The sequence below is a fragment of the Vespa mandarinia genome, chromosome 8 (genome assembly GCF_050613455.1).
Source record: "Vespa mandarinia isolate Hongniang chromosome 8, ASM5061345v1, whole genome shotgun sequence".
Lineage (NCBI taxonomy): Eukaryota > Metazoa > Arthropoda > Insecta > Hymenoptera > Vespidae > Vespa > Vespa mandarinia.
The window spans coordinates 7,518,240-7,545,000 of record NC_140817.1 but is presented as its reverse complement, the minus strand read 5'-3'; the positions used below and the strand labels follow the sequence as shown (position 1 = coordinate 7,545,000).

Genomic DNA, 26,761 nt, shown 5'->3' with positions numbered 1-26,761 from the left:
TATATATATATATATATATATATATATATATATTATTGTACCGAGAGTTGTGCGCTGCGTTTACGATTTAAGCTAGTTTGTTTGTAAATAAAAACTATTTGACTCTTTGACACACTTGTCTAGTATACAAATATGTATCTTCCTCTTCAATTCCTTCAAGTGTAATCCCTTTTCTCCTCTTTCAATTTCATTCATCAAGACGTTCCTCCTTTCTACTCTCGTAATTTAACGCTACACAAGATCACACCATTGAAACGTTTAAGGTACACATCGTAGCTGTTCATACATAAGACACATGCCAACATTATCCTCCAGTGTTGTCCCTGTATCCTCTCCAGGACCAAACGCAACCCTTATACGAAAGGGCGTTGCCCAAGTCTCCACACGACAATTTCCATCGGTGTCTAGCTCGTCTCGTTCGCACAACGAATTTCCGCAATGTTCGAGATTGCAAATTCCGACACCATTGTTGCCGGGCTAAAACAAACGAATTGCCGTCTTTATCGGTTCTATCTCTCTTTCTCTCTTTCTCTCTCTCTCTCTCTCTCTTTTTCTTTTTCTCTTTGTCACCATTTGTGATTAACAATTGAATTTGAAATGTTCTACAGCGAATAAGACCGCACAAACGTTCGAAGTTCCATCAATAAATAAAAAATAAAATAGATGATATAGTACCGTGATAAATTCCTCGAAATCACAAGGTATAAGAACTTTGTCTCTGCATCTTCTAGTTATAATAGTTAAAGGTGTAACAGTCTCTTGTCCATCCGGACCACTTCCAGATCCTTCCATTAAAAAATCCGTTTGTCCAACGTCAGTAGAATTACCGTTAACGTTATTAGTACTGTTGGTACTATTATTAGCTTTTCTTCTGGGAACAGTGGTTGTAGCATTCGATTCAATTTGTCCTGATCTCGAAGCTCCTATTCGAAAAGAATCTTTCGAACAAGGAGTATAAGAAATACCACACATTTCCTTTTCTTGACGAACGCAAACTAAATAGTCCTGATCAGCTAAAAATCTCCCATTTGGTAGATAATTCATAGTTTTAAGGGTACCATTAGGTGAACGAAAGTATTGAAGGCAGCCAGCCGGTGCACGATCTTCGAAACCCAATTGGATCACTCTCATTTCCCACATTCGCGAATGAAGTCCATTCGGTAGCTTAAAGTCAAGGGTCACAGGTTCGTCGGCCTCGTTTACGTCTAAATATACTGACCGCACGAATACGTATCTATATAATATATTTCTTAAATAAACTACGAAAGAAGAGAATAGTGTGTTATACTTACTGTGCTGCCCGCTATTCCACCCACACAATTTTAGAGACGACCTATTACCATTCCTAATTTCCATAATATCTTCGTCACAGATGCCAGTTCTTCTATTAGGTTGACCCTAAAATCATTAATAGATTGTCAGAAAATTCCTAAGTGTGAAAAGATGATTAATCTCACTATGGACATCTCGATAGATAAACCTTCCCTTAAAGATGGACTTCTTTTTAAGTCGTAAGAGCCAAGAGTTCGTTTTAAAAATTCAATACGAAACTTTGAAAATGTTAGTTGCCGCCAAGTGTTTGAGTTCTTTCTAGATTTTAAGAGAAGTTCTCTCTTGTACTTAAGAAAAGTGCTAATGCATCCCCTAAGATACTTATATGAAATAAACTGTAATGATTAATGATCTAAATTCGAAATCCCATCGGTTCATTCTAATGTAACCTAACTAAATTCGATTTATTTACTAACTTTATATATACTTTTACAAATTTAATTAAACCCAAATTATCATAAAATCGTCCCCATTAAACAACAAGAACTACTCGAATACAAGCGTGACTGAAGTATCAAGAAATAGTAGAATTCGCACTTACTATGTTGAAGTGTATGAAGTCGATCCTCAATTGGCTGACCTGCCTATCGATCTTCCGGACGACTACCGAGCAGTTCATGGGTCGGTCGATGAGGTTCGGGAAACCAGGACTGGTCACGTAGGTCAGATTATTTTGCACCTCTTGATCGCAACTCGCCGTAACTTGTAGTGGGAAAAATTAATGAATAATGATGAAAAACATTCGCATGTACGTTCTCAATGCGTAAAATTATTCAAATATATTCAGCCTCCCTTAAAAATTCAAAAACTTGTTCGTTTCGTCTTTTCTTTTTTAGAAGAATAACCATAATCATTAAAGAAACTTTTTCAATTCAATCGAAGACTTGAAAAAGCAAATTTCGTTTCGTACACTCGAATGTATTACTGTATCTTTTAAACCCTATCAATTACGTTTCTTTTGCCTCTTTGACCCTAAATAGCAGAGTTCTTTTCTCGAGGGTAACGAGTCCTTAAATAATTGAAGAAGTTTGAAACGCAATAAACCAACGACGTGGAAAGAAATACTGTAATTAAATTATTTCTCAATGGTGCCCACTCGACTATATTTCAGTCAACCTTTTCAAGATAAATTTCGCGTCGAGATGAAATCGCTAGTAAAGGTACCGAAGTATAAAAGACCGTATATTTGTATAACTCAACTGAAGTAATATAAATTTCATTGTTCAACTACGATCGACCTATCTACAAATTGATTTTATAAGAACGTTTTGGATTTCTTAAAATATTTCAAGACAAAGTAGATAATAACCAATGTGTTCGCATTTCAAAGTATTATCATTTTCACACTGAATGTCTTTCTATAAAATAGTCATAAAATGGTAGATTGAAAAATGAATAAATACAACATTCAATTATCCTATATAGTATTAACAAGTAAAATTCATTACTTTAACAAATAATAGTAATAATAATTAAATGACGCTTATATTTACATGTCCATTTTTATTCGAGTAAAATTTTCAATTTCCGATTTCTGAAGTGAAATTAAAAATCTGGATATATATACCGTTAGGATTTTTTCTAAGAAAAATAAGAGAGAGAGAGGGCGAAAGATCATGATGCGACATTCTTATGCCAGTCCAGAGTTCCGATAACGAGTTCTCATTCAGGCATTCAGTGGCCGTTTTAGAGTCTCCGGGGCTCCATTCAACGACTGTGTCTCTACCACACATTTACCATTTCGTTTCGTAGATTTTACTCCCTCCTTCGTACATAGTATGAAACGACATTAAAAATTTACAGGCCAACCGGTATCGACGCTCGTCGAGAAGGAATTCTACTTTGTAAACTTTGATCCTTTATAAAAGTAGGTAAGAAATAAACAATAACAACGACGAAGATATCAGATCCGATAAATTTGATTTACAAATAAGTAAATATATATGCAGGTATGTATGCACGTATATACATATGTACCTACGTATATAGAAGGTGCACATTCGCAATTACATCGATTAACATGACGTAGAAATATCATAATACCTAGATTTGCTCTTTCAAATTAATTTATATTTGTTTACCATTCGTTAAGAACGTAAAGTCGGAAGATACTGAACGTGTCTTCGTTAGTTAATTTCCCTCGAGAAATATCGTTCTGCATCTTAGAAATACAAATTGCTTTAATCTTAGTTAAAGAAAAATTTCTAACGATAGAATTCATAATGATGAAAGAAAGGGAAAGAAAGAAAAAGATAAAAATAGAGAGAGAAAGGGAGAGAGTATTAAATCTTCTAAGAATATTCTCTTTCTCTCTTTCTTTCTACCCCTAGTAAACATAAAGGTTGATATGAAATTTCAACGAAAATTAAAGTCCGATATCTCGCATAATTAAATATCAAGTTAATTGCTCGGCCTCGCGTGGTGACTACTCGACAGGTATTTTAAGCGGGATCCGATGGAAACGTGACTAAAGTTAGCTTTCGCCTAACTTAAGATACTTTACTAATTATCGAATCACGATGCTATGACGGAGCTTTCGTGACGTTAACAACGTATAGAAAAATTTCTCCTGGTAATATTTCTATACCAGTTGAGTAAAACTAATTGGATATGACTATTTTTACGCATATGTTTATATACATATGTATGTGTAGGTGTATGTATGTGTGTATATATATATATACAAATTTGATAAATGAGTCAACAACATATCCCAATAAGAAAGTAGATTTGCGTTCTTCTCGACTTTGATTGAAATTCAATTAAACTAACGTAGAAAATACGAATATCCGGGTGACGAATCCCAATATCCGGATGACAAATCCGTAAGATCCGACTGTCCGAGAGCACGAGGCGCGTCCTTTTCATCGTAATCGGATTACCTCGATATCCGGATACCTGACGAACCTTCTTTTCCCAGCTAATGAATGTGGGGAAAAAGTCACGTGATCTTGGCCAAACAATCTACCAATAGCTATTTCTAATATAAAATTATTGCGTGAAACCTTTGGCTACAATATTGCCTTGAATTGCCTAAATTATGATTTTTTTCAAATAAAACCGTATACTTTATCGATGGTGTTGATCTATTATTACTGCTCGAAATGTTTGCTTCGTTTGAGAAAAATAGACTACAAAGGAGAGATGGAGAGAGAGAGAGAGAGAGAGAGAGAGAGAGAGAGAGAGAGAGAGAGGGAGAGAAAAAAAAGAGAAAAAAATTAAAGAAAGAAAAGCACGTAAAGCGGTTTTGTCGGACATGCAAGCCGCGCAAACAAAGTTTTATGTGGGACACGTGACCGACTCGAAAGGCAATTAGGTAACTGTATAATCCCGACCGCTCATACATTTTTTCTCGGCACGCGAACTCCGAGATCGGAACTCAATGCTTCCTTCTTTCTTTTCTCTTTCTTTTTTTTCTTCTCTGCTTTTTTTTTTTTTGCTTTACTATATAGCGGCACCTCCCTCTTCTCATGCTTCCATTCGTCTTACAAATAAAATCTCTTCTTCGAGATCTCCTCGTTTTATACTTTAAAGCGTACGACTGCTTCAATACCGTTAACTAAAATCATCAGCCTGCTTCGACCCAGTGACCATTCTCTTTCTCTCAACAAGATCTTCGATCCGATCGAGAACGTCTTAGTAGTAGTTGTCGAGTGTGAAAGACGATCGTTTATGTATGCACTATAGATAAAACGCCAAGTTTACGGGACGGTTAAGAAATTTATGATAAATCGATAATTCATAAAATATTTAACAAATTTACTATACTTCAATTTAATCAATTAAATTTTATGCTTTAATTAATTAAAAACTATTCCGATTAAAAAATCTTCGTCGATGTATATTTCATATTAATTAATTTAATTTATGTATTAATATGTATTAAGTTAATTTACGTATGTACGTTATTCACGTCGAAGTATGTTATATCGTTATACATATGTGTATAACAGATTGCTATGGTTAAATGAAAAATTGCAAAAAGTTTGTCAAGTATCCGTGCATATTACTGTCGAGAAAACTATCAATGTATTAATTCAATTTAATATTACGTATATCTATACACACAAAGAGAAATAAAAAGATGGCAGAAGTCATACATATGCATATGCGATGTCCTAGAAAATATGACAAATAAAAAATAATCGAAAAAATTTATATAAGACTCACATATACAACAAACACCAAATCCAAGAGCACATGGTCCATATGATTTTCCGTTTTGAATACGACAATGGTACGTGTTCATGCATATCCCACGTCGTCGTTTATCCGAAGATAAACACTCTTCTTCTACTGGGATAGGAAAAAAGTTGAGAACTAAAAAAAATTAAAAAGTAAACATAAGTGAATGATAAATGAAAGATTACAATAAACAATCATGTTCAACGCATTTCCAAATTCTTTTTATCATATTCAATTAAAAATATTTCAGAAAGATCTTTTCATTTAAATTAAATAAATATTTTTTAATAAATTCATTAGAAAATTCTTATCTAATCTTTCCTATGAACTTACCCCTGGAACGTATTTTTAAATCAAGTATCTCTGCTTGTTTGGTTCCCCAACCGAATAAATCCAACGACCATCCACAAGTGTTTATTGAAAATGACAACAGAAGTCCGCAAACGATTGTGAAAAGTCCTCTGGACTTTCGCATTGCTCCTAATCACAAAAATGATCGTTCTGTTCTTTTATGCTCTTATTAATCAATAATGAAATCCGAGAATATCGATCAATCACCGAAAACATCGATACACCTACGACTCTTTCATGAAATTTTAAAGATCGTAGGAACGGACGAAAGACCGGCTGATCAACCGACCGACTGACTGACTGACTGTTGTAAGTCCCGTAGGAACTCCATATAAGACCCCTCTACAATCATCTTTGCTGATACTGTTACAGTCGTTACCCTACTATTCACGTACTTTTCCATTTCTGTGAAGACAGATATATTATATAAGATGAAATATATAATATGCCTAAATTTATTTCTTTGTGAATTTTGTAAATTTTTAATAAAAAAGAAAGACATATTAAATATATTGTAATCAAATTGTAAATCCTTTTGTAAATTATAAGAACAAAATATATTTTTTAATGTAATAAATATATTCAAAGTTAGAAAATCGATAATTAAAATAAATATAACAAATATATAAAATATACATTAATACAATGAAAATTCGATCGAAAATTCAAATTAGAATTCGAGCCAGAACAAATTTATATAATAGCCATATTCAGACCAATGGCTTTCGTCAGTGTAGACTCGAATATATAGAACAAACATTTTTTTTCATATATTACTTTATATTACTTCATATTTCGTCTTATATCGAAGTTCATATCATATTTTCATTCGTTATTAGAACTGTTTCGACGATTTATATAAATTATTGTTACTAACGAAAGCAAAAAGATTTAATAGTTTATCGAACAAAAAAGTAATCTATGCATTCATCTATTAATTATTAAATTATTAGATTAAAGATCTTTTTAAATTAATGCTACGAATACTATATATTTACATATAATTTCTGTAAATTTTGCATAGAAAAATAAAAAATTAAAATAGCTAACACTGTATTGAGCTTCTTAATTTAAATAAAAAAAATGACGGTTAGAACGTAAAACAAAGGAAGTCGATTTTGAAAGAAAATAACAATATGTCTACAATGCAGTAACCAATAACAAAAGACATTCTATTTCAAAGTTACCCGAGAGAGGGCAGTTAATACGAAAATATACTAACCGTTTCTCGAACGTCCTTATACTTTCTCGCTGAAAGCGTCGATCTCATAAATATACCTACGTATAATTATACATATGTGAGCATGCGCATATTTGTATGAATGTGGAATTTTTTTATCAAATAAGATATCAAAGAATATAACTACGAACGAAGAAATTATTAGAAGCTTCTCGAAATCATAGTTTGGTAAGCGAAAATCATTTTCTTTCAATATCATTCCAGGTAAAAAAAGAAAACAATCCAAATTAGTAATATCGACAGGGACGATATGCAGGATCGTCGGACTGGACTGCTGAGAAATAGCTACTCGACTGTAGCTGATGAACTTTTTTTATACTACTGGCCAATGATGCATGAATAGTATACTTAAAGCTGGTGTAATTACGACAGTAGTTTCGATAATCTTAAATTATCTTGTTCCAGTGAAAATATAACCTCACATTTACTAGGATCTATGTGCCTTAAATGCCTTCCAGTGTATCACCTCACACAAAGTGTCACCTCATCTGACACAAAATATAAATTGCGTTCTTTACTATTATAACATATTTGTATAGCCATTATCAATGAAAACCATCTTTTAATTGCATAATTGATTTCTATACTGTTGATATATATTCCTATATCGATGTTCACAGTATTGCTCATCGTATATCGTCAGTGGCATCTTTATGACATCTTTATCTTTTTAAGCATAGATACAGATCTTAAATAAAGATGACATCTTTGTCTTTTTTCTTAAACGTTGTCCACAAGACAACGAAATTTTACTTATATACAATTTGCAAAGTTAGTGAATCTTAACTTTGCATTGCTAGTGACGGTTCTTATGTTATTTACTTAGTTAATTGTTTTGTGGTATTTGTGGTTCCTGAAGAAAGAATACGTTGTTAAATCAAAAGCAAATTGCTTTATCGGTAAGTAACTGGAGTTTTATATAAATACTCCAGTATAGATAATATTCAGAGTCTTACATTTGCAGTATCCTATAAATCTTTATTTTGTAAGTTTTACAAAGTTGTGTAAAAGAACTTATTGTTTCTAATATTTTATCTCTTCTGTATTCATTTGTATATCACTTTGATACTTTCAGAAAGTGTGTAATGGGTGATCTTTCTATTCGTGGATCAACTATGCAGAATTTTGATGATCTTGATATAGAAGGGCGCAATCCTTCTCATCTTTCAGAAGAAGATAAGGAAAAGGTAATGAAAATCTATTATTGAACCAGTGTTAAAATAATTACAGAATAATAAGTGTAAGTTTTATGATAAATTAATCATAACAATAAACTAATAAAATGAGTAAATAAATTGAAATCTATTACAAGAATTAAATTTACTTGATAACCACATATTTCTAATGTTTTCTTAAATTTGTAAAAGATTTGTGTTTTTGACACGATATTTATCTTCTACAGGAAGAACATGATCGGAAACGTTTAATGCGAAGCAGTGTAACTGCTGAAGATGGCACTCTCAGACCTGTGTATTCCAAAACCGATGATGGTGACATATGGTGTCACATATGTAACATTGCTCTGTTTGGAGCACATAAGTTGATAAGTCATAATTCGTGTAATCGTCATAAAATTAAGTTGGACGAATGGCCATATCCCGTGTTACTATGGTCGAAACGTTCTGATATCGCGAAAGCAACTGCTCCTGTTCAATCGACTGCCATTACGGATGCTTTAGCACCAGGTGAGCCAGTACCACCAGGAATGGAAGATCAATTAACAAGAACGACAACGATCCAAGTGAGTTTAGATCGCCATAGAAGTTCTCCGCTTGTTGGTCTTGAATATTTACTTGAACTTGTGGACAATGATTCCTGCGAACCCAGTTATACTTGTGTTTTGTGTGATAAACGTGGTGATCCACGGACTGTGATGGCTCATATTACCAGTTACAATCATCGGATAACATATTTGAATAGACATTTTCCAACAATATCGCGAGCTATTACAGAATTACCGCGTACTCCTAATTACAAACGTGGAGCCAACGAAATATCAGTGTTAGCAGCAAAAAAAATTGAAGAACGATTTGGAAGACTACAGCCACAATTAGTAGACAAGAATCAATTTGAAAAAAATAAAATGCAATATATCAAAAGGGTATATCAAGACTATCATTTTAGGTAAGTTGGTATATATTTTTAATTCTATGTACCTTAAGTGTATCTTAAATTCTGTTTCTTCTTCACAATATCCCACATTTATACAACATTTAAATAAAACATGTTTTACTTAAATGTAATGTAAAGATGGGATAAGAATCTATAAGTATATTCTGTATTATATTATGTATAAAATTAATAGAAATGCTTCAAAAAAATTGTAACAATTGATTAAAATAAGTTATCTGATATTACCTTACAATCAAAATGGTTGTTTCCTACATACAGGGAAACACCTGAGTTAACATTAATGGAAGTTTACGATGTGAGATGGGTGACAAACTTTGAAGAAAAGATGGCTGAAATTGCTGGTAATAATAGTAATAAGAAAGGTGAGTATACGATATAAAGTTCTTTTATGATTATTAAACTTATTGTATTAATTTATGCTATGATATCAAAACTTAATTTCTGATATTAAGATTCTCAATCACCTGAAGAGAAAACAGATGGAAAATTTAAAAAGGAAGAGAAGAAACAAGAAAAATCATCTCCGAAGAAAACAGAATCTAAACAAGATGTTACAAAATCGTGAGTTGTCTATAACTTCGTAAAATAGGCCAAACATATGGAACAAAGCTACTAATACTATATTGTATCGCATAATTATTGAAAATATTGTATTTTTAAAACATTTTTAGGGTTTTCAAGATACGAATTCTTACCAAGGACAAATTAAATTTACGTAAGCCGAATGAAAAAAACACCGAAAACTTAAAAAACTCTCCTAAACGCCCATCAGACGAGACGAAATCTTTATCATCACTATCAAGTATATCAAGCAGCCCATCGCCATCGCGTTCAAGATCACGTTCTCCCGTTCGTGATAGAAGAAGTAGTGTATCGGACAAGAGTAGCAAGTATCGTACCAGATCACGATATTCTCGTGATCGTTCGCGTTCGCGTTCACGTTCGCGTTCTCGATCACGATCACGTTCATTGGAACCACTTCGAGAACGCGATAAATGGGACAAGTATCGGGAACAAATTAGACGAGCCGAGGAAACACTCGATCGCGCATTAAAGTTCCATGAAAAAAATCCAGAAAAACATCCTTCTTATCCGGACGAGTGGAAAAAATTCTGGAATAGACGATACAAAGAATTGCAAGCTGAGGGCAAAGACCCGAGCAAACACGATTTCAAACCCGAATGGATTGAATTTTGGAACAAACGAATGCGCGAGATTCATAATGATCAATTACAACAAAGAAAAGAAGAAATCAGAAAACGATTGGAATTATCAGAAGAGAAGCCTCCTGAGAAGTGGATTCCACCTTCAAGTAGACGCGAAAGATCGCCTCCCTCAAAACGTAGCAGACATCGTATTGAGAGTGATGATGAAGTCGAATACGTAGGTACAAAAACAATAAAAACAGATTATTACGATCGTCACGATCCACGAGAAAGAGACTATATTTATTCTTCCTATTCACGAGGAAAAAGTAATATGTATCGTAGTTATTATTCTCGGATTGCACCACGTACGAGACCTATCCATTACGCGACACCATATCCCGTAAAAGACAAATCACCAAGTCCACCGCAAAAGGAAGAAGTACTCAGCGAAGATTTAGAAGTGGTAGGTTTATTGCGACTTCTGACAGCTCTCGAGGGTCAATTAGGATCTCTAGGCCCTAAAATAGTATCACTTTTATCACGGGCATTAGCTGCTGAAAAAGCAAAGCCCAATTCCGCTGAAGAATTGCTTTACGACGAAGAAGTGAGCGTCCTATTCGAAACAGTTAAAGAGAAACTGAAAGGACAGCTTTTTGCTGGTATGATAGAAAAAATGGCTATCGCGCCAACGAAGACAGCAATACAAAACATAGCGCAATTATTACACAAAGCAACTGAAAGTAAGAAAAAAATGGAAGAGGAAAAGAAGAAAAAACACGAACTTCTCGAAGCAAGTAGAACTAGTAATTTTGTGAGTGGAAGAACTATATATCCTAGACCCATAGAAATGGTTACACCACCAATTAATTCCGAGCCAGTCACTGTTCCTGGCGTCGGAACTGTGGATAAAGTTGCGATAGCTCAACAAATCGCTGCTGCTCTCGTTGCACAAGGTAGATCGAATGTGTCTCAGGAAGAACTAGAAACATTAATTAATGCGGTAGTTGGTATGGCAGAAGCATCAAAACATTCGGACAAGCCTGTCACCACCGCTGATTTTGTGAAAGGTTTGGCAAGTGGTGGTACTGGTGTAACTGCCAGTGTTACAAGTGGTATTACGACTGGAATTACAGGCACCTTTCAAAGTAGTACATCGACATCCACATCAACTTTAGTAACTTCTACATTAACCGATACAGTGGATCAAGTTTCAAGAATGGAAAATTTATCAGACACAGATTTAAAGATGCTTTTACAAAATTTTAAAGACCTAAGTACCCACGAACAGCATGGTCTTATAAATTTCCTTAAAAAGTTAGAAGCTACTGATCTACCCAGGGTAGAAAAATTAAGAGCATTCGTTAATTTAAGCGTTGTAGTACCTTCTAGCATATCGCTATCAAAAAAATCACCTACCCCTGAACTGATTGAAATGTCAACAAGCAAGACGAATAGAAAAACCTCGCCATTCTCTATACGTAAAGGAAATCAAAATCCATCAGATGAAGAAAACAAATGGGTACCTAAATTAGATATGTTTGCTAACGACGATGAGGAAGAACAACAGCAACAAAAGAAAGATGATGATAAATCTAAAGTGAAATTAGAATTATCGGATGATGACGATGATTATACTTTCGAAGACATTTACAAAGCAGCTGATAAAAATGTGAATGAAAGTGAGAAAGCAAAAAAAAGGACACGTGTCTTTTCAAAATCTATTTCGAATTCGCCTCGCTCGTGGTCTAGATCACGTTCGCGTTCGCGTTCACGATCACCAGCAACGAGAACTTCGGATATCACGAAATCTAATGATCCCAATGCGATCCTAAACGAAACTAAACGTTTAATAGCGAATATCATGGGTGATCTTCCAAACAAATATGTACCAAAATCACATATAAACTTCACTAATGAAAATTCAGAACAAAGATCGTCAGGTCCAAAGATGATAGATCATACTTCATCGGCGATAGCTCCGATGCAAAACTTTTATAATCAAAATTATGATGCACCAACTAATCAGCCACCCCGACCACAAGCTCCACCATTAACTTATCCAAACGTTCCTAATCAACAATTTCCGAATTATCCACCTCAACCGCAAGTTTTTGGTACTAATCAGAATTACATAGACAATGGTTATAATTATCAAGGATATGCTAACATGAGTAATCAAAATCAATATGCTCCATCAACTGTACCACAAAATCAATACTCTCCACAGCAAGGATATGGTGCTGCTACTGGATACGGTGGTCCACCGGGTGGTCATCCATCTGGATATCCTCAACAACAATCATCTCAACAACCGCAACAATCATATGGAACATATGCGCAACAACAACGTTTCTACTAAACACTTCATTGTATAGAATAGTAGCGCGTGTGTCGATAAAAGAATGCCATTAACAAATTTTATACAAATCATCGCTACTCGATTAAGACAGTGTCTTTCTATTCCTAGATGTTTTTGAAAATTCTTTCAATTAACTTGGAATAGAATTATGTCAATCTTTTACAATGTTTTGTGATGAAAATATCGCAAGTTTTAGTTTCAGAAAACAGAATATTATTATCCGTATATTTATGTTAATACGGCCACAGAACTTTTTATTTTCAACAGATTTCCAATTTTGTCCATTGTATAAATATAAAAAGAAAACAATGCGTTTTGCCTGCGTTACTACTTTCCGATGAACACTTCGATTTTTCTCGTTCTTCGGTGCCTACATTTAAGATTTTGAAATATTCTCATTATTACATTGTTTTTTTTTCTTATACATGTATCTATTAAAATTATTTTTCTTTTTTTATCGCTTTATTCTGTCTGGAGAAAATCGCGCAAAGACTACTATCGTTTCAATGTGGAAATTGTACAAGAAAAGTGAATATGTATGAATGAATGTGTTTCATATGACTGTGTATGTGCTCGATCGATACATCCTACGTGGTAAAAGAGTAAGTAATAATGCAGTGTGTTATATTGAACTGTGCAAAATATATCTACACATATATATTTTGCAAAATAAACGGTAATTTCAAAATTATTAATTGAAAAATATATATTTCGCACATTAATAATATATATATAAATTATATATATATATATATATATATATATATATATATATATATATATAAATTATATATATATATAAATTATATATATATATAAATTATATATATATATAAATTATATATATATATAAATTATATATATATATAAATTATATATATATAAATTATATATATATTATTACCAATTGCAATATGTTAAAAAAAGATCTATATATTATATTATCCGATAAGATAAGTCGTCCATTTAAGTTTCATTTTATTTCGATTCTTATTACTACCATTTTTTAGACGTTACAGAGAAAGCAGATAAACATTGTACTGGAGAAATCTGAAAAAATGCTGATGCCATAAAAAAAATAAAAATTAATAAATAAATGAATGTTAACAACGTATCGACATAAACGCAGCAGCGGATAAACAAACGACTTGTAAAAATGTGACATTTAAAATGATTACGAATAATGTTGAAATGGAATTGACCATAATCATATGAAAAGAATGATTGTAAAATGATGAGAAAAATACATAAAAATGAATCGTTTATTTCTGTAGTTTCAATCTTGTACTATTCTCGTTTGTATATAAGTAAACATCGAAAATTTATCTTCATTATCTAGAATAATAATAATTAAAAAAAATGTGCCGTTTAAGCGAAGATAAATGCGCGAACAAAAACGACTATATGTTTCTCGTGCTTTATTGTTACAACAAATAATTCATCGGAATATCAATGTCTGCTAACTACTTAATAATTGCACAATGACTAGGTTCCAAAGATTCCGGCTCGTTCGTGCCTTCCTTTTTTTTAATGAGAGAAAAAGAGATAGAAAGAGAAAAATTAGGCGAGCGCATCGTGAAGAATTAAATAGAAGCACAGGACGCGCAGTTCATCAAATATTTACACTTTTCTTTACAGAGAGCTACAAGAGGACGAAAATGAAAGAACACGAAGAAAAGCGATGACTATTTGGGTACGAGTCCTCTAGTTTTTGGATAAACGGGAGTCGGGATTTGCTGCATCTTCGGAACGCTTCTTGGCCTGATCCTTGCCGATTGTAATCGTGGCTTGGAACGTAATTTTGCATTCGAAGCATCAACATCGATGTCTCCTTCATCTCGAAGAGCCTCTTCGAGCACAGCTTGAATGGTTGGCGCAATAGCTGGTCCGTGATAATCTAATGTTGTTCTAGCTGGCATGTCCAGATCTAAATTCAAAATATTTTCTCCAGCATAACGATATCCACGTCCCATTGCCAGAGCAATTCGAGCATATTCAGAAATTGGTCGACGTGCTCCAGGAACTGACGTAGGACGTTTTATCGTTTCTATGTTCGATGCTTCTGAATTTTTCAAAATCCAACAGTCTTCTTCCTCGTCGAAATGTATCCTCGATAATATCTTATTTTTCTCTTCTTCAGGAATAAAATTTTCAATTATCAAATATTTTAGTTTGAGCTCCTTCATTAATTCATGCTGCGTTTGTTCTAAATCACGTCTGTCTCTGTTAAAGTCATTAGTCACATCATCCAATTCTTGTTTCAATGCTTGCAACTTGGTAAAACATTTCCTCAACTTTCTCGATTTGACGTCTACTTCCTGTTGCAAGGTTGTATATGTTTCTCGTACACCGACCATAGTTAATTCCTCGTCTTCGAGTTTTTGTTGCATCTCGACTTCGCGCTTCTTACGCTCGGCAATTTCTGCTGCCTTTTGTTCCAATGCTCTTTGTTGTTCGTTCGTATGATCTATGATATTCTTCCCACCGCACAACATCTTGCTCTCTAAATCTTTTATTCTCGTAATAAGGTTCTCAGTCTCTTGTTTCTCAGCTCTCAGTTGCTCAGCTATTAATTTTTTATCAACTTCAACGGTCTTATTGTTGTCCTCTCCTTTACTATCCTCTGCATCGGATTCCGAATCTGCGAGATCGTCTTCTCTTTTTTTCTTTGTTTTCCTTTTCTTACGTTGTACCATACTTCTCTGAGCTAATTTCTCTTTCAAACGACCGATTTCTTCCTGATACTGTCTCAAAAGAGCATCCTTAGGATCTTCGTTTATTCGTGGCTTATTCTTAATATTCTTAGCACGATTAGCATAACGCAAAGTTGTAAGCGTTTCATCATAATTGTAACTAGCAGGGCCAATGTTTGCGACCATAATCGTTTTCGAATTTCCCCCTAAAGAATCCTGTAATAATCTGGTGAGTTTGGAATCTCTGTAAGGAACATGAGTAGTTTTCCCATCGACTAATGCCGAAATAACATTACCGAGAGCAGAAAGGCTTAAATTAATTTTACTCGCTTCCTTCAGTCTTTCACCGGATGCACCGGTTTTACTTTGTCTCTCGCTACCAGCGAGATCGACTAGATTCAGACGACCTACTCTAATGCCGCCATTATCACCAATAGATCCCATCTCGATGGTGATCAAAAATATCGCGTGAGAGCGAGAACTGTGCTCGTTCATGTTGGTAGCACCAATCGTCCTATTTTGATTACCTTCATTCATCAAACGTTGAATCTCAGCTGCGCTCTTGCAAACGGCTGTCGATAAATCCTTCACAAAAACACCAGATTCAGGTTTTTCTTTCAACTCGAATCGAAGACTCTGATCACGATGAAGAAGATCACGTATCTCTTCCTGATAAATTTCTAAGTAACTCGCTCTCACGAGATATTGCATGTTCTCCGATCTGCCGATGTGATTGAATATGTGCTCGAAAGATCTTGGAATTATACCACGTTTTTCGTGTTCCATCTTTGAACCTTCCATTGTATAAGTTTTACCTGTCCCAGTCTGACCATAAGCAAAAATGGTACCATTGAAACCGTCCAATACCGAAGAAACCAAAGGTCTCACAGTTTCCTCATAAAGTTCTTGCTGAGTCGAACGCCAATCGTAGACAGCATCGAAGGTAAAGACCTTGACATTGTCCGTGGGCGGATCGTCCCGAGGATGGCGGATCTCTACTACCCCTCTTGACGGAATGACGTCGACTACACGAATATAACCTCGTGCAGTTTCCTTCTCGTCCATTGGTCTGCATCTTACAACAACCTGGACGCATTGAGTCGCCACATCTGCCGATCCTGCGCTTGATCTCGAACATTTTTTCTTTGAACTCTTCGACTGATTATCGAGCTTATCCATACTTTCGCAGGAGAGACCAAACACGTGGAGGTGTCGAAAATTTACCTATCAAAGGAACAAAACAAAAGAACATTCCTACGTCAATATAATTAATTATTTGAATTTAATATGATACAAAGGAATCATTTAATGATAAATGAAATGTCGTTTCTGTTGATCCTTGTCATGATCATGTCCAAAATAAAGTGACGTATGCGTATCATACCATCAATTAAATCATTAAATTTCAACGATATCTTCTTTGTACGGATAATCTTACTTACGTACTTTTACGTGACAATTTTCTTGAAATAAATGACATGCAATGAGAAGTGAAAATAAGAGAAATGAAAAATAAAACCAAAGGACAGGGCTAGTTTCTACGACGACTACATACCTTTTTAAGAAGTTTATTTGTTCTGTCGAGTGAACGGAGAAGCAGGATGTGGTTAAAAAACAGGTTAAACAGAGGAGAGATCGACGATTCTTCGGCTTCGTGTCCGTAGATTATACTTCTCTACAAGGTATCGGTATTGATCCATTGTTTGCCTCTGGAACCCCCTCGCACTGTCAACACGCGACTCGTGTTGTCCTTACGTCTGTTATTACCGACTTTCAGTAGTACAATGACTTAGTGATCATTAATGTTTGAACTTACGCGACGATATCAGCCGTATTGCGATGAAAATATACGACGTAGAATCCTTGGGATGAAACGAAATGAAGGCATGACTCTCTCTGCTTTCAAGTAACACAACAGACAGCAGCAATAGATATATAAAATGGATTAGTAGACTCGTAAATGCCGAGTATGCGCACTAAGGCTTATCTGTCTTATTCGACTTACTAAATCGATATCTTACGCATGCGTAATAATCTCTTTTCTCTAGGCGCGAAAATTTATTCGTTCACTATATGTATATATTTTCAAACTGTTCAACTGTTTTACCGACCAATTTGACAATGTTATTTTCTATGCAACCAATGACAGCTCGTGTAACTTCTTCCCTCTAACGTTTTTAATCGAAACAAATCGAGACAAATCTTAGCTTGAAGACAGACATGTACACGTCAAACGACGTTAAGGAAATGACGTTTAATATCGTGCAGTTATATTCGTGGCATACAAGTCACCTATCTTTCGTAAGCACTAAACCTGTGTTTTACGAAATTGTAATGCGAAACTAAATAAGTTTTTGTGTTACATGTGTAGTTAATTAATTAAATCGATGCGGAAGAATCAGAGATTTATTATATAATTTTACAGACATATACAGAGTTAAGGTAAATAATATGTTCGAAAGCTGGATAAATGTGAAGAAATATAGGGTGCATAGCCTATTGTATGCTTTTTTATTTTATTAACAAAAGTCGGTAAAATAATGGAATGAAAAGATGACAGAAATTTTTCTTTCTTTGTTCGATAATCTTGTCTACATTTTTCTGCGTTAAATATTAAAATAGTTTGTAAAATTATTAATTAACATTTTTCTATATCATATATGTATATAAATACGTGTATATTAAAAAATGACATCTGATTTCATTTCGATTTTATAATTTCAGGGAAAATGAAATTGTGGCTAGTGATCATTCACATAGTGTTAGTTGCTGCAAATATATGGGTCACAGCACATTTCCATGAAGAGCTTCCAGAAGATAATGAATTTGCAGAGTTTGAAGATTTCGAAGAAGATAGACCAAATTCGGCAATTCCTTCTGATCATATAACAGAACATCATAAAGAAGCAGATTTAAATGAAGATTTTGAAGAAGATGATGTTCTTATTGTAGATGGAGACAATGAATTTGATCACTTTCAAGATGAAGAAGAATTTGAGGGGTTAGATGTGACTGGTGGAAATGCAGGTTCTAAAAGTGATGAACCGTCCACACTTACAATTACTAAAGTACCTCTGCATTTGCGTGCAAGATGGGATAGTTTCTGTTTGGAAATATTGATGGTAGCTGGACTTTTAGTATATTGCATAAATTATATTGCAGGACGTGCTAAAAATGCACGTATAGCAGAATGTTGGTTGCAAGAACACAGACAACTCTTGTTAGAAAATTTTACTCTTGTAGGTGATACAGGGAAATTGGTAGAAAATGTATCTGAAAATGGTTTGGTTAAGGAAAGTGAGTCGCAATATACCTTGTATTGTTCGGGTCGAGTTGGCTGTGATTCAATGTTGATAGAACTCAAATTAATTAAAAGACAAGACTTAATTGCAGTATTAGCTCAATTAGTACGCCCACAAAATGATCAAGCACATATAAGAGTAGATCTTGCCAAAGATGAAGTTGATAATTTTGTATTAGCAATTGCCACAAAACGAACTGCAATGCATTTAGCAAGAGATATGGCTGACATTAGTGTTTACTGCCCTGATAAACGACCTGGAGAAAAATATGGACTTCCAGCAGGCTTTTATGTTATGCCAGAAATTGCTGAAACAGCTTCTGTTATTTTAGATACTAGAGTTCTACAAGCTTTTGCCAAATTTGCACCATATATAGATTATATACACATTAGTGATCAATATAGCGGACTTAAACAACAAACGTAAGTACGCAACAAAATAATTCTTGAAATGTAAATAAATAAATTATAAATATATTATTAAACTAATAATTAAATTATTACTAGAGAAACTACTCAATTAACAATGCCTGAAGTAAAAAAAGTATTATTAGTTGGATTAAACATAAGTATAAAAGGACGTACTGCTAGCCCAGAATGTCAAGAGAAACTAAAACTTCTCCTTCAACTTACATTTTACATATTGGATAAATTACGACGTTTCAAGCTATCTAAAGAGGTTTACAATTCTTCTATTTATTTCCTTTATTAAAGTAAAAACTTTATTTGATATACTAACAGTTTATTGACTGTTATATAGGGTAAGAATAAAGCGGATAAAAATCGCCTTAGAGTAGAAGAAGCCTTTTTAAAAACAACGCACGCGGCACGAGCCGAAGCTGCAGCACAGAAACGAGAAGAACGTAGGAGAGCTGAAAAAGAAAGAATTCTCCAAAAAGAAGATCCTGATAAGCAAAGAAAGTGGGAAGAAAAAGAGCAACGTAGATTAGCAAAGAAACGTGCACCAAGAATGAAACAACTTAAAGTAAAAGCTTTGTGACCCAATGCAGATGTCACTGTTGAATGTGACGAAAGTTCTAGACAGCCGTGAGTAAATTGTTAAAATGATTTGCTTAATTAGCATTGTGTTTAAAAACTTTATAACAGCATCTCTCTTCATATTAGACATTCATATGATTCAAAGTTATTATTTTAATTTTGTCAAAAATTCATAAAGAAATACTAATTTTTCTTTTTATGTTATTTATATGTATCAAACATCTTTTATCTTGTTTGCAATAAAAAATAATTTTGAGCTACTTGTTTTTAAAACAATCTAAAGTATGATATATTATCAGTAATATCTTGTCTCGATAACATCTTAGAAATATTCTGAATATAACTAATATGTGAAGTACAATATTAACGAAACAGGCAATATAAATATACCTACATGATTTTTTAGCTATGAAAGGCCAGAAAGAAACAAATTCATGTTTATATTTGTCAATTAATAGAAGTATAATATCAACTTATATAGTCATTCGTATATTATATTCTATTCTTCATATATACAATATAGATTGCATTTCTATTTATTTTGTAGATATCAAAAATTAAAGCCGACCAACTTTAATATGATAAATATAGTTTCATTAAACAAATTATGTACAATGATTCCATGCTGAAATCAGTGTTAAAAAAAATTAATATATACAAATTTTAATACAATTCTGTATTAAAATTCTATGCTTTGAATATGCATATTGTTCCCAAAATATGCTTTATTTAATACAGCCAAGTTTTTACTATAAGGCTGAATCTTTATTATAACTAAGAGACTGTTTTCATTGAACCATTTTAGGAAATCATTTCATTAATTCAAAATAAAAGCATATATTATTAATAGAATAAAAGGTGCATGAAAGAGGTGTATGCGTTTTGCCTGAAAAACAAGTACTCTTAAATACAGAAAATATGTAACTTTTTCTACCATCGTGTTATACCATGTTCTAATATACAACTTAAAAAAATTAACTCTGCATTACTTAATATAACATACTTGAAATATCATGCTCCTCCCTTGCTCATTATTTACATATTTGTTATGTTAATAATGTTAGTAATGAATGAATTTTATAAGTATTGTAAATATCGTATATTGTAATTATATAAATAATATGTATGTACATGAAATATATGTCTTTCCAATGGATTTCTACTATCATAGAAAGTTAAAAGATCCTCCCATTGTTAAAAGATGTTTCTAAAAATTACTTTGAATAAACTTGAATCTACTTTTATAATAAAAGCTTAAATAAATCTACAAATTTTTTAAGAGTTTCAGGTTAGCTTGAATTACTGTCTTCGGAAATAAATAATTTTTATCGGATATGAAATCAGTTATAACAATGTTTAAACCATTAGATCCAGATTTATGTTGACTTATCCAATTGAGAATCACTTTTTGACATATCGGCGCCAAATCTGACTGTAAATTTCCACACAGATGCTTCATAACGTATGATACATTAGGAGTTAAGAGACATTGAGATACTAAAGGGATATTGGATGAACGTTTTTGAAGTTTATCGTTTAAAAAATTTACAAGTTGATCAACAAGTACGGTATTTGGCCATGGTGTTGGCCAGAGAGCGCTTGGCCACAAATTCGCATGATTCATCGCGTAAACGTTTCTATAAATGACAAAAACTTGATACCTTTTCAAAGCAAGCCAATACAAAGACATATGATCGAAAGAGGAAAACGTTGGACATAATTTCTCACGAAAAATATCATTTATTATCGCAACGAGACGACGATGATTCATATCCGAAAAATTATAAAAATGTTGAAAATCTAAAATGATAACTTCGTTCGCGTGATGATTTAACCAACGTACAATATCTTCTAATGGCTTGGTAACCTCTGATCCATACAAACCATGAAGAAAATAAATATTGTCATTCCTTGTTTTTGTAGCAACTCGTAAATCCAAATATCTTATTCCACCATTTAATTGTTCTCTTACATTGTTCTTTTGCGTAACAGACCAATTAAAAATGACAGGCTTTGAAACAATAGAACAATAACGACCCAATGCTCTGATGTATGCAGGCTCATCAGGTCCTACCTCATTACGTCGTTCTATCGTATAAGTCATCGTATTGTGCGAACCTGTGAAGAATAACCTTGAAAATGTTACGTGTTTCCCACACAATTCTCATAGCTACAATTTAACTGTATTTTCTTTTTTTATTTAAGGAAGTATATACAAAGAATATGTAATGTATATTCAATATACTATTATTTATTGCGAATTGTGTATCGTGTTTACTATTGTACTTGCTATCGTGATTAATGTCAAACAAGCTATTTTTTGAGAACAAAATTAAAACACGCTTCTTTTCGTAATAAACTGATATGTGTATTAGTCTAAGTAAGACAAATAAAACTTGCTATTTTTCCTAACATGTCAATATATAAAAATGTCAATAATAATGTTTAATATATATCAATATTTTAATATGTATACATATACACACACATACACACACACGCACACATACAAAATAAAAACAAAATAATGAATAAATGAAAATAATTTTTATCCATGTTATATAAACATAAAAAATATTTGAACTTACCGGGTATAGCGAGATATATAATAGGTAATTTTTTTAATGGTTCCGGAAGTCGCGTCATCCAAAATTCCAAATTATCATTTGAAATAGTTCTAATCGAATATGCTTCAGAATGGCATTGGTGTTCACTTTTAATACCATATTTTTGCTCCATTACTATTTAAAAATACCTATAGTATAGAAAATATTAAAACAATAACGACAAATTCGTTTTTCACAGAGTTAAGTCTTATACTAACAAAGAGACATAAATATCGATCAAAGTACGTTTTAAATGAGGAATAACACACTGATATCATAACGTAAAGTAACGTACAAATAGTACATTAAATGTATTACATCGTACATCAGATTTATGTTCTCACGGTAATTTTCTAACTTGTATCATTATATTCACCTTCGAACGGATAACTTATGATTGGTTTAAACAGGATCAAAGTGACCAATCATTGTAGGCCTTGGAAAGATTAAAAAAAATGATTTAATATTAATTCAATATTTCGTATAAATATTAAAACAAATTAAATAGATTTTTATCGATTTTATATGTAGAAAATAAGACATTGTTAAAACCATTTTTTATAATAAATATGGAGGACGATAACAACGATTCTAGCGATTTTGTTAGAAATTATTTTTCTTCTTCCGCCAATATGGAAGAACTTCTGACAAATACATTAAAAAAATAATTTATCTTTTCCTCTGAATCTTTGATTTTCTATAATATTAAAAAGTGATTTTCTACACTATTAAAAAATGATTTTTGAAAAATATATATTAGAGTATAACATAAAAATAACATTGCCATTAATTGAATATATTTTAACAATTATATTGTAGAAAACTGTTCAATAATGTCATATATACACGGTATGTTTATATAATAGATGATAGTTAAATATATATAATAGAAATTAATTGTTTAATATAAATGTGTATGTGTTATTCTTTTTGTTTACATCAATTTTTTGTATTAGCATCATTAATACCTTCCATTTGAATATCAGTTTTTTCATCTCCAACCAAAAGATTATTATGCATTAAAATCTTATTAAGATTATTATATATATAAAAATCAATTCTTTTTGTTACCAGTTACCGAATGCAAACAAGTAGAATTTATCCATCCGCGCTTGGTAATAAAGGACAGTCGCAGCTCGCGGATATATCCGCACTCGGTGATATAAGACAGTCGTAGCTCGCGGATATATCCGCGTTGAATACAAATGGGTTAAAATAATATTTTTTAATATATAAAATATACAAAATATACAATAAAGCTTATACTAAAGCTTTAGTAACTCTTAATAACTTTTAAAATAATAAAAATCTTATATTATAGAAAATTTCCTATATTCTATTAAATATATACAATTTTTATCCAAATTATATACGATTACCTTTAGTAGAAGAAATCACAGCTGTTGTGATGTGAAATAATTCACTTAATTTATTTATGTGCTCTGAAAAAAAAATGTATACTATGTATATACATCATAAATTCTTTGTTATTGTAATCATTCATTTAACATCATGTACACTTTTTTACCTGCATAATACATGTTAGGAGGAAATATAGGCATATCACTAAAATAAGTAATTGTCCTGACTTTTGATAATTCCGATTCAGAAACAAGATTAACTCTCCATGTTGCAGGAATACTAAACGAGAAAAATATTTATAATTTATAAATATAAAAAATATTCAAAGATTATACATACCCTTTATTAAGTTCATTAATAAGGATATTTGGTGCAGGGATAGTCAAAGTATATACTTTGTTTTTACATAAATCTTGTAAAGCTTCTATAGAGAATTCTATAGATGTTATTTCTTTCAGGACATATTCCAATGATGATTGTAAAACATCTGTTGAACAATTTATATGTTTCTGTAAAAGTAGCATAAATTCCAAACAAATATGCATTTGTATCATATTAATCAACTTCTTCCTATGAACATGCAATAAAAAATAATTTACATTAATTATATAATTATGAAAGTAACTATAAGAAATGTTTATAAAGATTTATAATAAAATTACCTATAAAACCTGGAGTCAAATTTTTCTGGTTGCTTTTCAAATTTCTTTTGTATATCATCAAATGTAATAAAGCCCGCATTCATTAAAATATATTTATAATCATTGCTTATTTTTTCAAATCCTATATCAACTAAAGTTTCTAACGGTAAACATCCTACTAGTAAATGTGTAACTGTCTTTTGATGAGATAATTCAGGCAATATTTTTGCAAGTTTTGTATTATTTGTTACATTTAACTGAAATATATACCTTTAATTTAAGAGATATGTTATGTTTACATTGCAATATATAAATACGTATGATATTTTAAAATTCATTAATATATAGTTGAAATATATTTAATACCTGCGGTTGATATTCACTAGTTAAAATTTCTTGAAATATTTTATGCATACATTCCGTCATCTGTGTATACTTTGGAATACCTACAAGATATTATATATTAATACTGATTAAATTATATCTTGAACTATTTACTTACACATAAGTAACTCCCACATAAGATCGGTAAAATCTATGTTTGGTCTAAAAGATACAGCCTTTATATATTGCTGTAGTTTTATATTATTTTCATTATTTTCAAGGTATATTTCTTCTATTTTATTATAACTAGATTTTCTATAGCTATAATCATTAATAAGTAGAAGATTCATATTTTCTATTATTTTATCTTGATCCTACATTATGATTGGTAAACATACACGAAAATGAATATTATTATCCAAAATTTATATAAGTAGTAAGTAATATAAGTATGTATATAGTAACTATTACTGTGTGTAAATATTTATGAAAATACCTTTACACATGGATTTATAAAATCATTTGGATATTGTAATGAATTAGAATTATCGTATGATTTTGCATTCATTTCTTTGTAAGTATCTAATATCGTTAAATATTGATTTAATAATAACAATTGATGCCATAAATTCACCAAAACACTATCATTTCTTCCAGTGATAATTTCAAGGACCTACAGGCGAATATATTTAAATGTTATTTTTTAAAAATGTATGTATAAATATTTCCTTTTTAGTATACATATTTATTATAATAAACTTACTAAATTATTTTTGGATGATCTTGTAGGGGGATCAAATAATATGCTATTTGCCATTATGTTAAGTGTTATGCTCCCTTCAAAACAAGATTCTTCACTTTCTGGTAATTCTAGTGTTTCATGCCTAAACCCAAATAAATGATAGGTAGTCAAAGTAGACACTGATACCTAAAATATAAGAAAATTATATCTTAATAGAAATTCTTATTTTAGAAAGAAAAAGAAACAGAATAAAAGACGTACATCACATGGCTGTGAAAATGATAATTTAAGATGTTTTAATAAAAGTTCAGAACAACTATTTTTAACTATATCGAGTCCTTGTGTTTCACTATTTGTAACTTCTATCGTATTAAGCCAATTTTTCTGCACAATACTACCTAGTATTGCAGTTTTATTATGATCTTTGCCATCACAAAGTATAAATATTGGTATGACATTATCATTATCTAAATACTTAAGACAAGTATTTAATATTGTACTATAAACATAAAGTAATATTCTTATTAATACTTTAGAAGAAACATTAATAATACTGCGTTGCTTAATTGTATAATATAGTTTAAAAAATGCAAATATAAAAACATACTCTTTACTTTACTTATCAAGTATTTATATTATATCCATAGCATGAATAAACGAATTTATATTCAATTATATAGTCATAATAATAATTATTACTATTTGCATTTTTATATTTCAATCTAGTTATTATAATCATTATGAGTGATATGATATATTATAATTCTACGTTACCATGCTTCAAGTCTGCTTAAAGGAATATATGATTCTTCTTCTTGATACCAATATCTTTCTATTATTAAGGTACTATTAATAAATTTATCATCACCAAATGAATATTCTAAAGGATTACCAGTAACTTCTGTATCTGAAATACAATTAAGATGATGTAATCTTATATATTTATATATATAAATAATAATAACATACCATAATCATTTAATTCCGCATCATTAACATCACGATTACAAAGTTTTTTTCCCTAAACAAAAGCATAACAAAAATTATTTCTAATAAATGTGTGTAGTTGCTCTAAAAAAAGAAAACAATTATAATATATATAATGAGTAAAATTCAAGTTATTCTATATTATTTTAGTCACTTTGTTATTATTATTTTAAAGACTTGTAATATTCTAAATCTCACTTTTTTATAAATAATGACATAATCCTTAAACTCAGGAAAAAGTCGTTCAATATATGATAAACGAGCTCTATTAACTATTATCGATGAATCTTTACATAAAATATTTCTTAAACTTTCTATAACACTCATTATTATATATGCAATTAATTGAAGTCTCTTT

The 26,761-nt window shown here is 31.7% G+C and overlaps 6 protein-coding genes across 16 annotated transcripts; 2 read left to right on the top strand and 4 right to left on the bottom strand.

Moving 5' to 3' along the window:
• Window positions 1-46: 46 nt before the first annotated feature.
• On the bottom strand, window positions 47-7,244 carry LOC118450627 (uncharacterized). Its single transcript, XM_085658907.1, has 8 exons — window positions 7,091-7,244; window positions 6,076-6,273; window positions 5,851-5,997; window positions 5,503-5,652; window positions 1,874-2,034; window positions 1,293-1,398; window positions 676-1,214; window positions 47-477 (listed from the first exon to the last, which is right to left on the bottom strand). The coding sequence occupies exons 3-8, from the start codon at window positions 5,990-5,992 to the stop codon at window positions 259-261; spliced, it is 1,317 nt and encodes a 438-aa protein (XP_085515033.1). The 5' UTR covers window positions 5,993-5,997; window positions 6,076-6,273; window positions 7,091-7,244; the 3' UTR covers window positions 47-258.
• LOC118450535 (uncharacterized protein CG7065-like) lies at window positions 7,134-13,459 on the top strand. Of its 2 annotated transcripts, none has more exons than XM_035886354.2 (6): window positions 7,134-7,276; window positions 8,184-8,295; window positions 8,511-9,232; window positions 9,500-9,603; window positions 9,694-9,802; window positions 9,913-13,459. In XM_035886354.2, the coding sequence occupies exons 2-6, from the start codon at window positions 8,194-8,196 to the stop codon at window positions 12,746-12,748; spliced, it is 3,873 nt and encodes a 1,290-aa protein (XP_035742247.2). In that variant the 5' UTR covers window positions 7,134-7,276; window positions 8,184-8,193; the 3' UTR covers window positions 12,749-13,459. The 2 variants fall into 2 exon arrangements, with proteins under 2 accessions (XP_035742247.2, XP_085515031.1); XM_085658905.1 differs by lacking the exon at window positions 7,134-7,276 and adding an exon at window positions 7,740-8,007.
• Window positions 13,460-13,990: 531 nt separating this feature from the next.
• On the bottom strand, window positions 13,991-17,418 carry Klp68D (kinesin-like protein 68D). Of its 3 annotated transcripts, none has more exons than XM_035886360.2 (3): window positions 17,258-17,418; window positions 16,997-17,198; window positions 13,991-16,665 (listed from the first exon to the last, which is right to left on the bottom strand). In XM_035886360.2, the coding sequence occupies exon 3, from the start codon at window positions 16,618-16,620 to the stop codon at window positions 14,434-14,436; it is 2,187 nt and encodes a 728-aa protein (XP_035742253.2). In that variant the 5' UTR covers window positions 16,621-16,665; window positions 16,997-17,198; window positions 17,258-17,418; the 3' UTR covers window positions 13,991-14,433. The 3 variants fall into 3 exon arrangements, with proteins under 3 accessions (XP_035742253.2, XP_035742263.2, XP_035742271.2); XM_035886370.2 differs by having other exon boundaries at window positions 16,997-17,166; XM_035886378.2 differs by lacking the exon at window positions 16,997-17,198.
• Window positions 17,419-18,170: 752 nt separating this feature from the next.
• LOC118450620 (PAT complex subunit CCDC47-like) lies at window positions 18,171-19,997 on the top strand. The gene is made up of 3 exons (XM_035886491.2): window positions 18,171-19,165; window positions 19,250-19,421; window positions 19,503-19,997. The coding sequence occupies exons 1-3, from the start codon at window positions 18,171-18,173 to the stop codon at window positions 19,740-19,742; spliced, it is 1,407 nt and encodes a 468-aa protein (XP_035742384.1). The 3' UTR covers window positions 19,743-19,997.
• Window positions 19,998-20,126: 129 nt separating this feature from the next.
• LOC118450691 (PI-PLC X domain-containing protein 3) lies at window positions 20,127-23,554 on the bottom strand. Of its 8 annotated transcripts, none has more exons than XM_085658909.1 (4): window positions 23,426-23,522; window positions 22,724-22,783; window positions 22,330-22,496; window positions 20,127-21,859 (listed from the first exon to the last, which is right to left on the bottom strand). In XM_085658909.1, the coding sequence occupies exons 3-4, from the start codon at window positions 22,478-22,480 to the stop codon at window positions 21,006-21,008; spliced, it is 1,005 nt and encodes a 334-aa protein (XP_085515035.1). In that variant the 5' UTR covers window positions 22,481-22,496; window positions 22,724-22,783; window positions 23,426-23,522; the 3' UTR covers window positions 20,127-21,005. The 8 variants fall into 8 exon arrangements, with proteins under 8 accessions (XP_085515035.1, XP_085515036.1, XP_035742420.1 ...); XM_085658910.1 differs by lacking the exon at window positions 23,426-23,522 and adding an exon at window positions 23,316-23,331; XM_035886527.2 differs by lacking the exon at window positions 22,724-22,783 and having other exon boundaries at window positions 23,426-23,554.
• A 122-nt stretch (window positions 23,555-23,676) lies between these two features.
• LOC118450560 (protein zwilch homolog) lies at window positions 23,677-26,745 on the bottom strand. Its single transcript, XM_035886390.2, has 12 exons — window positions 26,602-26,745; window positions 26,386-26,437; window positions 26,191-26,323; window positions 25,678-25,915; window positions 25,438-25,602; window positions 25,171-25,347; window positions 24,853-25,048; window positions 24,717-24,796; window positions 24,372-24,607; window positions 24,049-24,279; window positions 23,876-23,988; window positions 23,677-23,789 (listed from the first exon to the last, which is right to left on the bottom strand). Exons 1-12 carry the CDS (start codon window positions 26,728-26,730, stop codon window positions 23,713-23,715), a joined length of 1,827 nt encoding a protein of 608 aa, XP_035742283.2. The 5' UTR covers window positions 26,731-26,745; the 3' UTR covers window positions 23,677-23,712.
• Between the last annotated feature and the right edge of the window lie 16 nt (window positions 26,746-26,761).